At 34.1% G+C, this 18,433-nt stretch overlaps 1 protein-coding gene across 3 annotated transcripts in view; it reads right to left on the reverse strand.

Annotated features, from left to right (window-relative positions):
• The window catches only part of IMMP2L (inner mitochondrial membrane peptidase subunit 2), a 696,111-nt gene that overhangs the window by 160,090 nt on the left and 517,588 nt on the right, over window positions 1-18,433 (reverse strand). For 2 of the 3 annotated variants that reach the window (XM_025046910.1, XM_015589428.2), the window contains one exon: window positions 8,503-8,605. In XM_025046910.1, the coding sequence (XP_024902678.1) occupies window positions 8,503-8,605 (103 nt within the window). Of the gene's footprint in view, window positions 1-7,449; window positions 7,801-8,502; window positions 8,606-18,433 lie in introns of those variants that run through there. The other variant, XM_025046909.1, reaches the window with a different exon arrangement.

The following is an 18,433-nucleotide window of genomic DNA, read 5'->3' on the forward strand; positions in this document are numbered from 1 at the left end:
CAGAAAAATGTTACGAGTAAACATATAATAATTTACAAATTATATGTTTTTTTACTGAATTACTCTTCCAAACATCACAGGCCTTTTGGCAGTGTATTCAGATATGATAATAATAATTAAATTCAGTCATTTCTGATATGTTTACTGGTTTTAGCCATATGAAAGTATATTTATCATGTTAAGAAAAAGGAACATATTTCATCTGACAGTTTGTTAATTCGATTTATAGCTATTAAATATTTAGATATGTGTTACGCGGACCCCCAGTCCCTAGGCCCCCTCACAAATATTAGGCGAAGACCCGCTATGAGCAACACGTAGCTGCTGATGTCGACTTTTAATATTTTTGTTTTTGCAGTTATTAAAAATATTCTATTGTATTTCAGACACAAAAGGTATAAACCATTATATAAGGCACACACACCTATCTACTCATCACCTTGCTTAAGATATGAGAGCACCAGTTAAGAGGGCGTCTCTGTTCACCCCACCCCCCAATCATGTTCTTTCCCTTCCCTCCGGCAGTAATCACTACCCTGGTTTTTATCGCTGCTTTGAATGGCAAATTCTACAAAACTGGGTTTTCCTGTCTGTTGATGTCTAGACAAGCTTGGTTATTATATGTGATAGCTCTTATGCCGCTGGCAAATGGGAAGAACCGTCGTGACAATTCTGCAGATTCTCCTGGGTTTTCTAAGTGCACAATGACATATTTAAACAACAACAACAACAACAACAACAACAATCTGGAACCTTTCTTTTCAATCTCTACATCGCTTATTCCCCTTTCTGGCCTTAACCTTTACTGTCAATGACCTTTTTGGCACAAGGTTGGATAGAAGTGGTAAGAACGGATCTTTTTGTCGTGTTTCTGATTTGAAAGGAAAGCTTCTAGCATATCCTCATTAAGTGTGATGGGTGCTGTGGGCTGATGGTATTGTTTTAAGAAGTGGCATAATGTGATCAGAGTTTTTTTTGAAATTATCCTAGTGACGAGAGGATGGAGCAGAATTAGCAGATGTCATATTACAGGAATTGCTGTTCTTTGTGCTAAAGCTGTGACGCCTGCGATGCCCCATCCACAGAACACAATTCATGGCTCTGATTCTCACCGCTGTAATAAAGAATTGCATTTGCACCTGTTTGATTCATCAAGTTAGACCTCTATTAATATACTACAAGTCCACATGGGTCTTCCTAAGGGTAATATCTAAAACCGTAGCTACAGTGATTCCTTAGGGCTCCACTGCATGGAAAATAATCACCACAGTCACTGACAATCAAACTGACCTTCTAGTTCTCTTACAAGTCATTTCAGTAAATATAACCAATAAGATATCGACATGAAACAAAGTCATTTTTAAGATTACTCAATAAGCTTTAGGAAAATTAAAAATTTCCAAAGAAAGATACCTCCCAGAAGCTTAGTCAAAAGACAAAGTCATTTACATAGTTAGGTGTTGGCATAGGAAGTAAAGTAGAGAGTAATTAATTACCCAGCAAGTGTTTTATACGTAGATGTCCATTAAATGAGGCAATTCAATCTTACACCTGAAATCACAGCACATCCAACCGCAGATTCTCCCTGTTTGTATTATCTAGACGAAGCAATAGTCAATTTTTCTCCTCTTTTGGGTCCCTCACGTGTTCCATTTTATTTTTCTATGAAGATAATAGTTACGTAGTCACCAATTATGCCTTACAAATAATAAGATAAAGGTTTCAATCTCACTTTCAAAAAAATCTTAAGATTTTATAAAAATTGCTAAATTAATAACACTGCATATGTTTCACTAAACCTTGGCTCCTGACCTCTTGTCAGTAAATATACACTTCTAAAAAATGAATGTGCTTAATTCTGTAACTGAACGGCCCAAAGGAACAGTATCTGCCAAAGTAATGAAGTCTAATGACAATTCTGCTGACATTTCTCCTATCTGAAAATGAAATCATGTGGAAAATGATTTCCACACTAGCAGAATAATTAAGACAGAAGACAAAATTTGATTTGGTAGAAATGGAAACTGATATTGTCTGCTCTCACGGTGTGTGGGGGGGTGGATAATATTATTTACTTCATGAAGATAATAGTTACGTAGTCACCAATTATGCCTTACAAATAATAAGATAAAGGTTTCAATCTCATTTTCAAAAAAATCTTAAGATTTTATAAAAATTAATAACACTGCATATATTTCACTAAACCTTGGCTCCTGACCTCTTGTCAGTAAATATACACTTCTAAAAAATGAATATGCTTAATTCTGTAACTGAACGGCCCAAAGGAACAGTATCTGCCAAAGTAATGAAGTCTAATGACAATTCTGCTGACATTTCTCCTATCTGAAAATGAAATCATGTGGAAAATGATTTCCACACTAGCAGAATAATTAAGACAGAAGACAAAATTTGATTTGGTAGAAATGGAAACTGATATTGTCTGCTCTCACGGTGTGTGGGGGGGTGGATAATATTATTTACTTCACCGCTATTTCTAGTTGGCACTATTGTTCCACGCTCTCTTTTTAAAAAATCGTGTTTTTTAATGTCCTAACCGTACAATAAAACATCCAACTAAAAATGTTGACTATCCTAAGAGACTTTTTGTTTCTGTTTGCAGTCTCTCTGTTTTGAATAATGCTCCAGAGAATGGGCTTTTTTCTTTTTTCCTGAGAATTACTTATCTTTGGTTATACAGATATTTTAATTATAACGGCAGTTCCTAACGAAATGCTCTAATGAACAAAAGTATGTCCTACAAGAAAACAAGAAAATGTAACCAATTAAAGTCTAAGCATCACTTTTCAAAGAAAATATGAATAGAACACTTTCCCTGGATCCTGTCAACAGTCTACTGACCTTTCTCTTTATTTGAAAATGGCTGATTTTAAATGAAAGTTACTCTAGCTGCTCAAGAGAATTTACACAAGGAAAATGCAACACTTCAACAATAAGTAAAATGAAATGTCAATTCATCCCACACGTCCACAAGATTATCCTGTATTGCATAAGCAGAGTGCTTTCAGTGCAGTTGAAACTCATCAACCACTCCAGGCATAAACCACTTCATTCACAAAACACGCAGGATCTACAGTGCTTTTATGCAATACGAGATTTTTACCAATGATCATTTTCACCGATTTCAGAATACTCTCTTTTACCAAATCCTCCTAGGAGATTTCATAGTTTTTTTTTTTTTCTTATGGGTTTTTAGTGTACAAATGTCTACTCCAAGACACTCTGCTCCCCATCCTCTCCCCGTCCCCCGCAACTTAGAGAACTCGTTATACTGTGTTCTGTGTTGTAAGTGCTTCATTATTTGTCTCTCCCCTTGCAGGGAGGAGTTACACCTCAGTCATATCTATCGACCCTCTTACTTGTTCTTTCTGCGCAGGCATCAGGACATTTCTCGATGGTAGTGACAAAAGGATTGGGGAGACACCCAGGTTCAGTCACTCCTCAATGGCCGAGACTTTTATCTCGACCCTTAGAATTTCTGAATCTTTTAAACATCTCCCAAAACGCCATCCCAATTCCTCCCTTGATACGAAGTCTCGAAAATATCACAACTTCGCTCTTTCTCTTTCTTCCAGCCACTTACATCTCTCCAAGATTCTTATTTTGCTGCCCCTACAGCGAACGTACTATATTTCTTGTTAACCAAAAAACAGATAAAGTAGGAAATAAACTTAAAAACAGGGATGACTAGATAGTAAACCTCCTAAAATGTTCATTTCCTACATGCATCACCTCATCGAGCAACCTCTCTCTAGTCAATACAATCCTCATCTCTCCTGATCCATTCCGCCCATGAGAATCCAGGCCAAAACCAATCCGGAAAAACAGTAAGTGCTAAAAAATGTCTCAAAGACGTAAATGAAAGGCTTGCATGATATGAAAACATGAACTTAACTTTTCCTCTCCTTTACTTTCCCACTTTTTTTAAAGTAAAAAACTTTTCGAACTTCATTAAGTTCAAAAGGAATACTATGGAATGTTAATCTTCCTTTCAATGTTTTCTTACATATCATCACTTTCAGATCATCGGCTTATTTAATTATAAATAATATTTCTAAGACTTGTTTATCCTAAAACTATCATCTCCTTTTAGGCATATTTCCTTCAAGAAAACATTCCACGGGGCTAATATTTTATTTAATTAGGTATCATGAAATAAGTGATTAGATCTTTTCCAAATGACTTAGAACGCAAAAGAATTCATGCTTAGTATAACTTGCAGTTTCTATTCTTAGACCGAAGCAGCATATCATGCATAGTTTCTGCACACAAATTGTTCAGTTCTGCTTCATGGTTCCTGCACACAAATTGTTCGCAAGGTGACACTATGATCACAAAACTAAGAATCAAAATACTTTTATACATCTTGGAAAGGTTAACTTTGCCTTGAAATATTTAAGGTAAAAGTTTTTTCCTAATGTCCTTTGGTCAGTGAAATTAAAATAAATTTTTAATTTTAGATACTAAATAACTAGAATTTCTATGATAACACATATTCCTTACAACAAATCAGTATACTCTAAACAGTGAAAGTATCTTAGTGGCTCATGACTTAAACTAGATAAAAATGATAGAAAAAGCTTCAAAGACAGAAAATGTACAAGCTAAACGGAGGCCATGAAGTCACATTAGTGAATTTTTTACCAATAAAAATGAATATCCATGAGAACATTTCAAATTTAAGTGCTGGAATGAATATTTATAACAAATAGAACAAAGAACTATGACATGCATTTTTAATTGATGAGTGTTAATTTGAAATAGTTAAAAATTACTATTTGAAAATTCACAGCTGTGTATGTACACATACAAATAAAAGCTTTGCTTTTTCTGTGCTTTCAATTTAAAGCAAGCAGGAGATTCATTAAGTAATCAGTTACTTTGGAGCTGGCAAAGAACAACAACATAGCTACAACAGAAAATATATTAATATCATTTACATGGAAGTAGGGATAGTAAAGGGAAAGATACCCATTTCTTTCACAGAGGAAAAAAAATTACCAGGAAAAGTGTTTTTCAAATATTCCAAGCAATCATAAACCTACATATCCGAACCAACAGATATCTTTAATACATAATCCGGTAAAATCGAGTAGTACTATACACTGAAAAACACTTCTGGACAATTATCATAATTTTAATGAAAACTTACAAAAGCTATTTCTCACCTTACAAACCTAAGTGAAAGTCATAAATATTGAATTCTTACTATGAGAAGAGAGGATGTTTTCTATCATCGAGTGATGAAGATGTATTCAAGAGATTTAGAACTGAGATATTCCACAATATTCATAATTGAAACATTTCCTACACAGTCACATATAAATACATTTGCTCGTTTTATCGACTGTCTATTTAAGATGGAGTCAAAGAGGAAACTCTCGCTTTTATACATGAAGAAACGTAGGCCCATTCAAGTTGAGTGATTGAGAAGGTCCATAACCAAGGTCATCTGATTTTCTGTTTTGTTATAACATATCGTCCATGTTCATCAGACAGTCAACTAGTTGCCTCCCATGAAGGCATTCTGACAAGTTAAAAGAACAGGTGTTGGAACTCGTTCTGTTGCAATGTAGTCTGCGATTATAACTTCATATTGCTCTTTTAAATTTGTATTCTATGATTCAGCTTTCACTCATACAACTATCTAATTCCCTGTAGAGCCTTCGTATAATGGCAATAAGCCAGACTGGAAAAGAAAATTTAAATATTAAGAAATAAATAGGAAATGATAAAACAACCTAGAAAAGGAAACTCAGAATCAGACATTCTTTTTTTAAATTCTTCTTTAGATTATACCTAATTCTACTTCAATATGGAAATAGGCAGCTCCATTAGGATTACCAGTAGGCAATGATTTAAAATGAACTGGGTAGATTCTACGACAATTACTACTCAAAGAGTTAAAGCATGTTAAATGTATTTGGATATACCGCTGAAGTTATTTTGGAGGAAAACAAAGGGTAAAGCCTTCGATCGATATCCACAAAGTCAAGAAAAGCACCCTAGAGATAATCCTGGCTGTCTTGAGATAGGTTGTTTACATCCAGGAAAAGTACATTCCCTGCTTTCAAGGGGAGACGTAATCAAACATCTAGCAAGACTGGAGGTTACGGACATATGAAACACATATAATGTCCAAGTGTGTTAGTGATAAGCCAAAAAGTATTCAATGGAAAATTATTGAAAACTTATAATAATTTTCAAGTCTATATGCACTTTAAAATTCCAGATTATTTTAGTTTTTTAGAATTAAAAAAACTTTAGTTTTTATTTAGATTTATAAAAACTTTAAAATAATTAACATATTATTCAGATAATCTTTCGTAAATTGAAAATGCAATAAGAATTCACTATACTCTAACGTCACAGATTAGCTTTAAATAAGTATTGCAGGACTTTACTTCACTATTTTCCCCGTCCGTCCTTTTAAAACTTGTTTGGGAGTGTCAGCATTAATACTTTTTATTATTTTTCCTACTCATAAATGCTATTGAAACACAGAACATGAGAGCTCACTGTAAAAGTAAAAATTTATGTGTTATAACTCATCAAACACAAATAGGTTAACCCGTGATGTAACAAATGTTTTCTTTAATTCTAGAAAAGTTTCATCGAATTTTGACCAAAAAAAAAAAAAAATACGAGTTAAGTAAATGGAAATCTATAGCTTAGTCCAACCCCTGAATCAAAAGCCACTCTGAATATATATATATATATATAAACGAAGTAAAGAATCACTAAATTTCAAAGTAGTTTTGTACCTCAGACTCATATTACTGGTTCAAGTTATAATTAACAAGTAGGTTCGTTTACAAACATGATGTAAACCAAAGGGCATAAGAGTGCTACCTGTGATATATCTGTCGACATTTTGCAAACTGTAGTTTCTTACTGTAATAAACACAATCACATTGTCCTTCATACCTGGTTCTCACATTTTCTTTTTTTAAAGATGTAAGTGACAGGATATTTCCCTACCTGATACACTTTCACGGGTAAACTCACAGTTCAAAGGTTCAAAATGCTACTATGAGGTCCAGAGCAGGACAGGGAGCCGGGGGAGGCTGCAGGGCGGACTTGATATGCTGAGAGCCGGGTGCAACTCACCTCAGTCCCTCTCCCTCCCAAATAAGGAACACGTGGAACGCAACTCGCTGAGAATATTAATGATGTCACTAATCTTGCATTGGCTCTAACTTATTAATAAAGGAAAAGCAGACCGATCTCAAACTGATTATTATTTGCCACACACCCCAAAACTGATAACAAAACACTTTTTAACACCTCAGTTCAGAGTCACTACCCTAACCAATTAAAATCCAAACGAAAGTTAACTAACATTTTTAATGGGGACTTGGCCAAAAACATGACGCATTAAATGGATTTGATATCATTAATGAGAGAAATAAAAACTGCTTTCAGGGGATTTACTTTCACTTTCAAGTTGCTGCTAAATTTGTTCATAACGATCACTCCTACCGTATTGCAAGTAACCTCCACTTCCAATCTGTCCATCTCATCTTTGGTATACGCTACAAGGATTAAATTGTATTTTGTAATAAATATGATTCAAAAGCAAGGAAGAACTTAGAAAGTTGTATCATCATTACAACCAGGAAAAAAAGGTAGGAGTCGTCTCTTACAGTTTTCTTCCACTTACTCATATACTTATCCGATCTCATCTCTTCTATCATACTATACAGACCACCAACATTCAGTTTTAGACAAAACTCTGGATACACTTCTCTTGCAAACGTATCTGAAGATATTCAATATCACCTAATACAAACACATCAAGTACAGATATGTCTAGCTTTAGGAAAATCTAATGAATGAAGAGTCAAGTTCTTAAATACACAGGCAACTAGAAATCAGGTGTAATTTTCATCAACTAAAAGCTTCTTCGCTTTAGATAATGACTTATTGCAGGGGTTCGTAAGTAGAGAATTTCTGTACACATTCAAAATGAAAAAATATATAAAATATCAGCTTCACCACTAATTTTAGATATAGTATAAACATGGCATCAGGAATATCTGCATTTCTAGTAAAAAATGCTGACGAAATGTTACTTACCGGTATGATTTCCACGATGCTTGCATTTTTAACAAACGGTATAAAAAATCCTTGGCTATAGGTCTTTTACACGTTACTTCTGTTAAACACTAACTGAAAACATAAGGTACAAACCACTTCGGTGGGAAGACAGCAGACCTTCTCATTGGGATCAGCCGTCAGCTGAAAGCATCTTTTCATACTTTACTGAATTGTCTACGTTCTTTTCTATGCAACATACACGCGCATGAACCTGGATGGCTTAAATTATCTCTGATGATATTTAAAAGGAAATTTTCAAACATAAACAGCTCTACTGCGAAGCTCCTTGTAATTCTTGGCTGGATCACTTGGGCAAATGATCTGATTGACATACTTTTGTTCCTACCTTCGAAAGCCAGTGGTATCAGCGACGTGATGACTTACCGGCCCAAAAGAATTGCTGTCAAAACTGTGTCCGTGATGATCACCTTCGACCCACATATGGCCACGGGGCACTCTGACAAAGCGTTTTCTGTGTCCAATGGTTCTGGAAAGAAACAGTGTAACCAATGAGATAAGAACAGAAAAGAGATCGAAGAGCTAGGTATACAAAAGTGGGAAGCGCAAAAATGCTTTTTTACATAGATTTGAGAGATTAGTGCAGGTCAATCATGAGGCTATGCCATAACTTCACTCTTTAAGATGCAGATAGGATTCTGTGAACCTAGCTACAGCATTTTTTTTTCCATATTTCTGTAGGTAGACATTTTGTGCTTAAATAAAATGCACTAGCACGAAACATCATGTTTTGCTACTCAATTCACAATATCCTAACTGTTTTTTATGAAATTCAATAAGCCCTGACAATACAGATCTATTTTTTCCCCTAATATTTGCTTTTAAGTCAATATTCAACTCCTAGTCAGCTGCAATCTTCATCTTTTTTAGTCAGAGAAACTTCTCAAACCACCTGATAGCACTTTTCATTACTTCTTAATACTCTAAAATTCAGAGTATATAAGAAAAAAAAAAACCGGGTGATCTCTTGTTAGACATAAACTATCTACGTCATTTGAAGATGTTTGCTTGGCGCTATTTGATTTTATAAATTGTTCTTAAAAATGAGAAAAGTTTTAACAGTTTTGAAGATTATTTAAAGATCAGTGATCTATATACAGTTAGTGGAACGTTCTAATTCCTTAAGGCTGGCAAGGAAATAGTATAAGAAAGGCTCTCTCACACAGTATTGGTGGCAATTTAAATGATACAACTGTTTTTTCCTATTTTGCCAGGTGTACCTATTTTTTTTCCACAAATTTCTTAAAAGGCTAAAATGTTCATGCCTTTTGACCTAGTTATTCTACTGGTAGAAATCCATATCAAAGAAATAATCAGAAACTTGAACAAACATTTATTACCAGGAGTGTTTCAAATAGGCCTTTTATAGCAAAAAACTAACAGCACAGGATTGGTTAAATAAACTAAGATACGACCAGTTAAATAAAAAAGATAGAATTAGAATAAAATATTACTGCAGTTCTACAATAATAAATCCTTTAAGGGGCAGAGGCTGTTTTTTTTTTTTTTTTCCTTTCATTTCCCGGTGCCATCAGGAAAATGCCTAAAGAAGCTTCTCAATAAATGTTGGGTTGAATGAATGAATGAATGAATGAATGCCACTCTCAAGTCTATAGAGTTAAGACTAGAAACTGAGCACTGCATACTGTCCTTTGAGGAGGAGTCCCTATCAGACCATTTTTGTTAGTAAGTTGTATATGTACAAAAGAATACATAAATAGTAAAAACTGCACATAAATTGGTGCTGTAGAAATGGAAACTATTCATTATCTAGAATGGTTTTTAATTTTCAAGATAATTTCAGTGCTGAATTACTTCGCTTTAGATCAGTAAATCACCCACGCAAGGAAGCGGCGTCGTGGTCATTGGAAGCCAACAGTCAGTTCACGACTGCTGTGAATTTTTAATTACTACTGGGAAAGAGACTTTCAGCTTTTTCAAGAAAAGCAAAAACAAGCTGAACACATCTTCTCATCCTATGTTCTGTAATAGAAGTGTTCTTCAATTAAAATGAAGATTAGTTCTTGACATCACTACTGCTTTTTCCATGGGATTTCCTCTAAGGACTAAAATCCCACATCAAGTATTAATGACGGGGAACAGACCTTTCCTTTCACTTAATTTCCGGGAAGGCGCACCCTCCCAGTAAGTCCAAGCATTTGTTCACCTTATTAAACGAGTCATTTTGGATAAATACTTAGAAAGAAAACAATTACCCATTCTGTCTCTTCAAATACTCATTCAAGCAGAATTATGAAATAAAACTAGCATAAAAGATGAACATTAGCAGTTAAATGAAAATATAATGGAGAAGCTGCTATCAAGCATGGTCTCTTTCATCAGCCTATTTGGGCTTTTATATCTGACTAACGCTTCTCTTTCAAGTGTATGTGATCTTGGGCAAGATGATGAAACTCTAAACATCAGTTTTCTTGTTTGCAAAATGGGGCAAATAATAGCACCTATGGCGAAAAGTTGTCCTAGCTTGTGCTAAACCCCTAATAAATGAATTCTCTTACAGTTGAGACTGTTTTTAAGTAAAGCTCTCAATATAGTTCTGATATATAGAAGAACCCAATCACTGGTAGTTATTATTACTAGAGTCTTCTTTTTTCCACTATTTCCTTTCATTTCATAATTCAGAATGTGTTCAGCCTTTACTATCTATCAGCATAAAATTACCTGAGCTATGCTTCAATAATTTCTTTTCCCCACAGTTACACTGTGACTGTAGGCTATTTTTAATGGTACAATGAATCTTGATTTTTTTCTTTTATTCTTATGCCCTTCTGGGATACTCTAAAACTTACGTGTGAAAGCACTGTTTGTGTACATTCAAATATGCAAAGTCGCAGGTGAAAGCACAAGCCAGATATTTGTGTTTTCACCTACTAACCACTTACACATTTGAAATGTTGCAATACTAGTAGACAGCGGTTCATCTAGATACCAGACAGGTGTGAAAGCACTTTCTGAGCTGTAGAATCCTAGTAAAATTCATGCCATATACATAGTGCATATTCTATTTCTCAGGTTTCAATATAAATTTTAAAAAATAACTCAAAGTAGCTTTAAAAAAATATAATGATAAAATATTGAGCTGGTTCCTTTTAGGACTGCCAAAGAAATATAATACTCCTAATAGAATTCCTCTAGAGAAGGAATTTTAAATAGCTTTGTACTCCTGAATTCACATAAAAGAAAGACAAGATAATCTTTTAGATGATTTAACAGTTAAGTGAGGTGTCAGCCTACAGGGTTGTATATATCTATGGCTTGCAAATAATTTTGGTTTCGACATTCAGAAATGAGTTCTATGTGGTATTCTAACTACCTGTCTACAAAAAGGCATATTTAGTATTAGCTTTACCAAGACAAGTTACCCGGAATGAAGAACAATTGCCTCCCGTTTGTTCGACTTTGAAAACAATGGTTATTTTTTTAGGTATCTAAACCTTTTGAGTGCCATCAATTGAATACAAAATTGTCAATTTAATCCTTGATACAACAAAAAGGAACACATTCATATTCAAAGTATTTCCCAAACTCACACACATAATCATATTCTTAACTTAGGTAATTAGTGTCAATAACTCATGATTGATTGGAATATTTTTTCTTTATTATTCAAAGCATTCCATTAAATTTCTCACTGTACAAAGTAGTGGCTGCCCTGAGGATGTTTACTGCCCCCTGGATCCTAGATCTTTGGGTTTTCATTTTCATGAAGAGACTAGAAGCCAAGGAGGGGTTCAGGACTCAGGAAGATCAGAAGTTGAAGCTGGATCTTTTTTATCATCACCTGCAGACTGGTCTAGAAAAAAAGTAACCTACCAGCAGAAAAAGAAAACGAGAAGGACACCTGCCTATTTAGGGTTTGTCCCTGGAAGAGAAAAAAAAAATATCCTTTGAGAATGCACATCCTGCTCTCAGGTGCGATGGAAGTCCCAGCCAATAGGAACTCAGAATCCAAAAGAACAGAACTGACAAGAATCTAGCCAGTATTAATGAATCAAGACAAACAATAAACAGCAGAATTAGTCCCCCAAGGATTTAAAATACTGGATTTATCAAACATAGAATATAAATTATATATATATATATATATACATATATATATATAAATATTTTTAGAATTTAAAAGGGAATTAAAAACATGAGCAAGCGCACTATCCTATTTTCAAAGGACAGACATTTGAAAAAGAACCAAACAGTACTTCTAAAATTTAAAATATATAATTAAATTGGAGAACTACAAAGCAGAGTGGTATAAACTAAAGGAAAGAGTATTAAACTGTAATATATATCTAAAAAAATTACTTGGAATTTAGCACAGAGAGGTAAAGAAATGGAAAATATAAAAGATGTTAAAGAGACATACAGAACATTACTAGAAAATATAACGAGTATAATCAGAGTCCCAAAGGAAGGGAATAAAAAGAAACAAGGAAAAGGTAATATTTGAAGAGACAGTGGTAGAGAATTTTTCAGAATTGATGACAGCATGAATGCAAAGATTATGGAGTCAGAACGAATCACAAGTAAATAAGTAGACAGAAATCACACCTCGATACATTGCAATGAACTTGCAGAACACTAAAGACCTCCTCCCCCCAAAAATTTTTGAGAAGCTGCCAGAGGAAAAAAAGGTAGATTATCCTCAAAAGTGTAACAATTAAATTGACAAGAGTCCCCTTGTTAGAGTATGATTTACATTAACTATAATTCAGCCATTTTAAGCAAACAATTCAGAGTATCAAAAGTCTATATAATCACATAATCACTAAATGAAGATATATAATACTTGAACGATCCAGAAGTTTCCTTGTGCCTCTCTGCAGGCAAATCTGCCACCATCTCCATCCTCAGCTCAATGTAACCATGGCTGAGCTGCCCTCTGTTACCACAGATTGGCGTTTTCTACACTTCCACGTACACCCGTCCATCGATTTATGTGGATTTTCCAATCCGCGCGTCTTTTTTTTAATGTGGAAGAAAACCATGTAAAAAGTGTCTCCCAATATGAAAAGAAAATACCAAAAAAATAGGCCAATATAAGTCATAAAAAGAGTTATTTCACAAAAAATACTGATGAAAAGTCAGAAAAAAACAAAATAAATTTTATTCACTGTCAGGGTCTGTACTATAATCTAAAGCAGTCAATCTTCTCTTTTTAATTGGCACAAAGTCACTATAAAAAAACTCATGTTAAAAATATACTGCATAAATAGAGGGACGAATATAAATGGAATCGTTCAATGGGTATTCCTTTATTTCTGGCTTAATAGTCTAATGCCTGAGATCAACCCATGTTGTTGCAGGTATTAGTAATCTGTTACCATTTTTTCTTAATAGTTTACTGTTATATTGATATACTACAATTTGTTTCTCAGGCATTAATTGATGGACATGAGTTATTTCCAGTTTTGGTCTATTGTCAGTAAAGCAGCTATGAACATTTGAGAGTAAGTATTTGTGTGGACACACATTTTCATTTCTCTTGGGTATCTGTCAGAGAAATGGCTGGGTCATGTAACTAAACGTTTTAACTTTTGTTGAACTGTCAAATTGTTTTCCAAAGCAGCTACACCAGCAATGTATGAGTCCCAGAAATTCTACATCTCACTGACGCTGGATAATTATCGTTCTTTTAAATTTTAGCCATTTTAGGGGCATGTTGTTGTTTTAATGTGCGTTTAGTACTTATTTGTCATTTGCTTTTTTTTTTTTTTTTGGTGAACTATTAGTTTTTAAAAATTAAATTAGGTGGTTTTTCTTCTTATTATTGAATCATATGATTTCTTTATGTAGTCTAGATATATCTCTTATCAGATATAGGTTTTTGCAAATATTTTCTCCTAATCTGTGGCATGTATTTTTTTCATTTTCTTAAGTTTTTTTTTCTTCAAACGGTATTTTAATTTTGATGAAGTCCATCTAGCCATTTTTCCCCTTTATTATGGTACACGCTTTTTACACCATAAGAAATCTTTGCATAATCCAAAGTTGCAAAGATTTCCCCCTATTTTTTCTTCTAGTTTTATTGTTTTAGCATTTTTTAATATGATAAGAAAAAAAAGTTCAAGTTTCTCTCTCTTTTTTTTTTTTTTTTTGCATATGGAAATCCAAATTTTCCAGCATTATTTTTTTGAAAAGACTATTATTTGTAATTGAATTACCTTGTGATATAAACTGAGTTATGTCTCAAGATTCATATGTTGCAGCCCATTTCCCCAGGATGATAATTTTCGGAGATGGGCCTTTGGGAGATAATTAGGGTTAGATGAGGTCATAAGGACAGGGCCTCATGACGGGATCGGTGCCCTCATGTAAGAAGAGACCAGAGAAGACTTACAACCTGTAGAAAGGAGGGAAGTGATTAAAAATACATTTTTCTATGGTTTTTAAACTTTTCTAGTGAAGAGTCGAGATATAATATCTTTAGATTTTGTTCAGTATGCATTTAAAACAATTTAATAATAATAAAAATATATAGTTTATAATGTCCTAATCCATGGGGGGGGGGGACAATTTAAAAAACTCAGCTAATGAAAAAGAATGCAGTGAAATACAAAAAAAAAAAAATAGAAAAAAGGGGAGCAATAGAAAATGGGAAATAAGATGGCGACCAGATATATCAATAATCGTAATAAAAATAAATGGACTAATCTAGCTAATTGGAAAACATGAGTGTCCAAGTGAGGAAAAATTCTAGCTACATTCTATTTATAAGAGAGATACGTAAAACGAAAGGACACAGAGAATTTGATAATAATCAAATAAATCAGGAAAATAATAGCTGTCTTAATACCAGACAAAATGAGATCAGCTCTGTGAAATGAGATTGAAGTTTCTGTGGGACCTGATCATGAAACGCCATCGATGCGTATTTTATCCGATAGAAAGATGTTAAGCAGAGAAGTGAGCCTGAAATGCTTTAATAAATAAAGATAAATGTTCTTTCTTAAAATCCACGGTCAGAACCAATATTCTAAAACCTCCCAAGACCTCTTTGCTCTCACGACATGGCACGCTTTTTTGCTACTCCACATACCCATTCTCTTTCCTAACAGAAGGCTGCCAACTGTCATGCTCACTTAGTAACCAAATGCTGAAGTGTGGAGACTCAATACTGCTTTCCTTGTATGGAATTTCCATACGAAGTGTATGGAATTAATAGACAGAGAGTTTAAGCTAGGTTGATGATAATATTTCTAGGAAGTAGGATCACTCATAGCTACTGGTAAGTGATTATGTTTCTGAGGATCGCAGTTGGAAAGACCCCAGCAATGATCTAAGATAGCTCCTCTTTGTACAGATAGAGGCAAAAAAAGAAAAAAAAAATTAGATGAAGTCACCTAGTGAGTTAGTGGCAAGGCAAAGACTAGAGAAGCCAGGTTCCACCATTTCCTTTCCATTGAGCATGGATCATAACTACCTGAGATTCCGAAGAATAGGTCTTAACATCTTTTCACTAGAAAAAAATGAAATGTCATTTTCTAAATAGACTGTAGATGGTTGCTAGGTGATCAGAACAAATCTATTTAGTTCATTTAAATTAAAAGCTAGATTTGTACATCTTTACAATACAGTTGCAGAATTAATTTTATAAATTTAATATGAATGCTCAGTACAGCTGAGAATTTTTTTTTAGTGATGAATATTCTTGAGGTATTATTTTTCTAAATTTGGATTATGGGAGCATAAATGTAACAATTTCCTTAATACACAGAATGTTTTCTCCTGTTAAACACACATCTTGAAAATATCTATGGCTGACAATGAAAATCACTTCAATTATAGTGCAAATTGAAGAAAGATGTCAACATTTGCCAAACATTAGGTTTCATTCGTGCTGGAACAGGCTGTGTATATAACACAAACCGGCTATGTTGATCAACCCAGCAGTGGGCGGCAGTTTATGCTGTGTGATGTCATGTGTTCTATGGTCACTTCATGAAGATGAGCTTATGAACTCTGTGACAGTAGAAACTCTGATTTTCTTTCTTATAAATAAACATTTATCGAATGGCTATTATGCGAAACAGTAAAAATGGTGTGGGTGAGGGCACAGAAAAGCATAAAATGCTGTCCCTCTACCGACATTGTAAGTTACACCATGATTCAAAACATAAGCAACAAAAATGGTCTATAACATCTATAAATGGCAGTCTAAATGACCATAGATAAAATTTAACAAGCCTCTCAAAGAAAATAGTTGATGAATGGAGAAATAAATGAATAAATGTCAGATTTTGCTAACTGCATAGGTGTTCAAAGGTATGATTTTACACTGGAATAGTCAGGGAAGGTGTTATGAATAGTCGAGTAGAGATATGGAGAACAGATAAAAGCTGATAGGTAAATAAGACAGTATGGAATTCAAATCACATTCACTTATGGAGAGAAAGATTTATTTTTCCTTAGCGCATTATTTCCTTGAGATAGACGATCATAAATTAAGGCAAGTATTTTTTAAGTCACTTTCTAATGAAGCTATCCAGTCATTATAATTGTACAGAAAAATTAAATATATTTAAATTATTTCATTCTAAAGACATTATTATTGATTTTTCTCTCATTTTCTTTCAGTTTCATTAAAAAGTCTTCCCTCAATCCAGATTTGTACATGTAGCTTCCAGATTCTTTTACTATTATTTAAAATACTGATTTTTTTTTTTTTATGAGTTGCGAAATTATAGACCTTTCTTTGGTTTAAATTTGGTGGTTCAGGGAACTGTACTATGCAAAGGATTTGCCAAATGTGAGTTCCAGTAGGATATCTATTAGCAAACATTTCTGTTTTAGTTATGATGATATTGCGATGCCTTCAGTATCCAGAAAGTTGAGTATTGATTCCATAGACTAAAAAAAAGGCACATGGGAGGCAACATTAAACCTCTACCCTCTAAAGGTTTTAAAACATAAAACATTTTAACTGGAGAAAAGTACAGTGGGCCCTTGAATAATGTCGTTTTGTTCATGTTATTTCGTTATAACATTGTTGAGATCCCATAGGAAAGTAACTCTTGTTTATATCGAGTAGCGAATGGCAAAATTGATTTTGTTAAACATCGTTTTGCTTAAAGTTTTAGAATCTATCCATCACATTAAATGAGGAATTACTGTATACAAATATATATGAATTTTACATGACCTGGGAGCCCTCCTAAGACAAGAAGAGCCAAAGAAACGGCAGAACCTACATGTTTCTACAGTAGGTTGAACAAAGAGAAGCAATTATGGAAAAATAACTGAATTATGTAGGGGAGGGGATAAAGGAAGATAAGAATTATTTTACAAGATCTGTTTGTATAGAATATTCTCCATCTCTACTTCTTGTCCTTGATGATAAGGACGTTACTGTGCTTAGTATAGAGAGGATATCTTTCCCATGAGAATTTCGTGTCTCCTTTTAAGAAAAGGAAAGAAACAGCGTTTGCTCTTTTTCCAGTCCTTATAAGTCAAAAGAATCTTTATGTCACGATGGTATATTATGGGGTGGCACATCGGCCACTCTTCAAAGGCAAAAGCGACAAAACAAAACAAAGCACACACACAAAATCAGCAACAACCAAAACACAAAACCAATAACAACAGAACAACAACATCGAAATGTTCTCAGCGTCCTGAGGGGTTGCGCCCCATCCATTATTAAAATTAAGACAGAAAGATGTGAGGGTGAAGGTACTTGCTGATGGGCCGAGGCTGCTCTGGTCCTCCCTGACATAATTCATAAAGGATCAGAAGATACCCTCCAGCTGCAAAATCACTTCTTTTCCCTGGGTTTATTACAGTAAAAGAACTTGGCCACCATTCTCCTCAGTCCTCGGAATGAAACTTGTTATCCTCTTATGGGTGGAAAGATCTGGAAACCATCTGCTTTTGTACTCCTGTTTTGGAGTTGATGATTTAATTTTTTTTTTTAGGCTAGAATTTCTAGGACACAAAGACAACTCTTTAATCAAGGCAGATGAACTGACTGATTTGCTTTGTTTTCTTTTGTTCTTTATGGAGGCCTGCAATTTTATTTTTTGAGAATTTGTTTCTCTGTTAACGCTACTCATTATCGCATACAACGGTTAGTAGGCTATTTGATCTTCAAAGTGTAGCATGACGCACCATCTTTGGAACATAACTTTTCATTTACCGTTTTTCTTTTTTTTTTTTAAGTTTTAATTACCTACCAATGACAGTTCTATATACAACAACGTCACAAGAACCAGTTGGAAACTGGTTAAATTTGCATGGAGAGCCTTTTTTGTATATGATCAGTATTGCAAAATAGTAGAGCTAC

The sequence above is a fragment of the Pteropus alecto genome, unplaced genomic scaffold (genome assembly GCF_000325575.1).
Source record: "Pteropus alecto unplaced genomic scaffold, ASM32557v1 scaffold21, whole genome shotgun sequence".
Taxonomy (NCBI): Eukaryota; Metazoa; Chordata; class Mammalia; order Chiroptera; family Pteropodidae; genus Pteropus; species Pteropus alecto.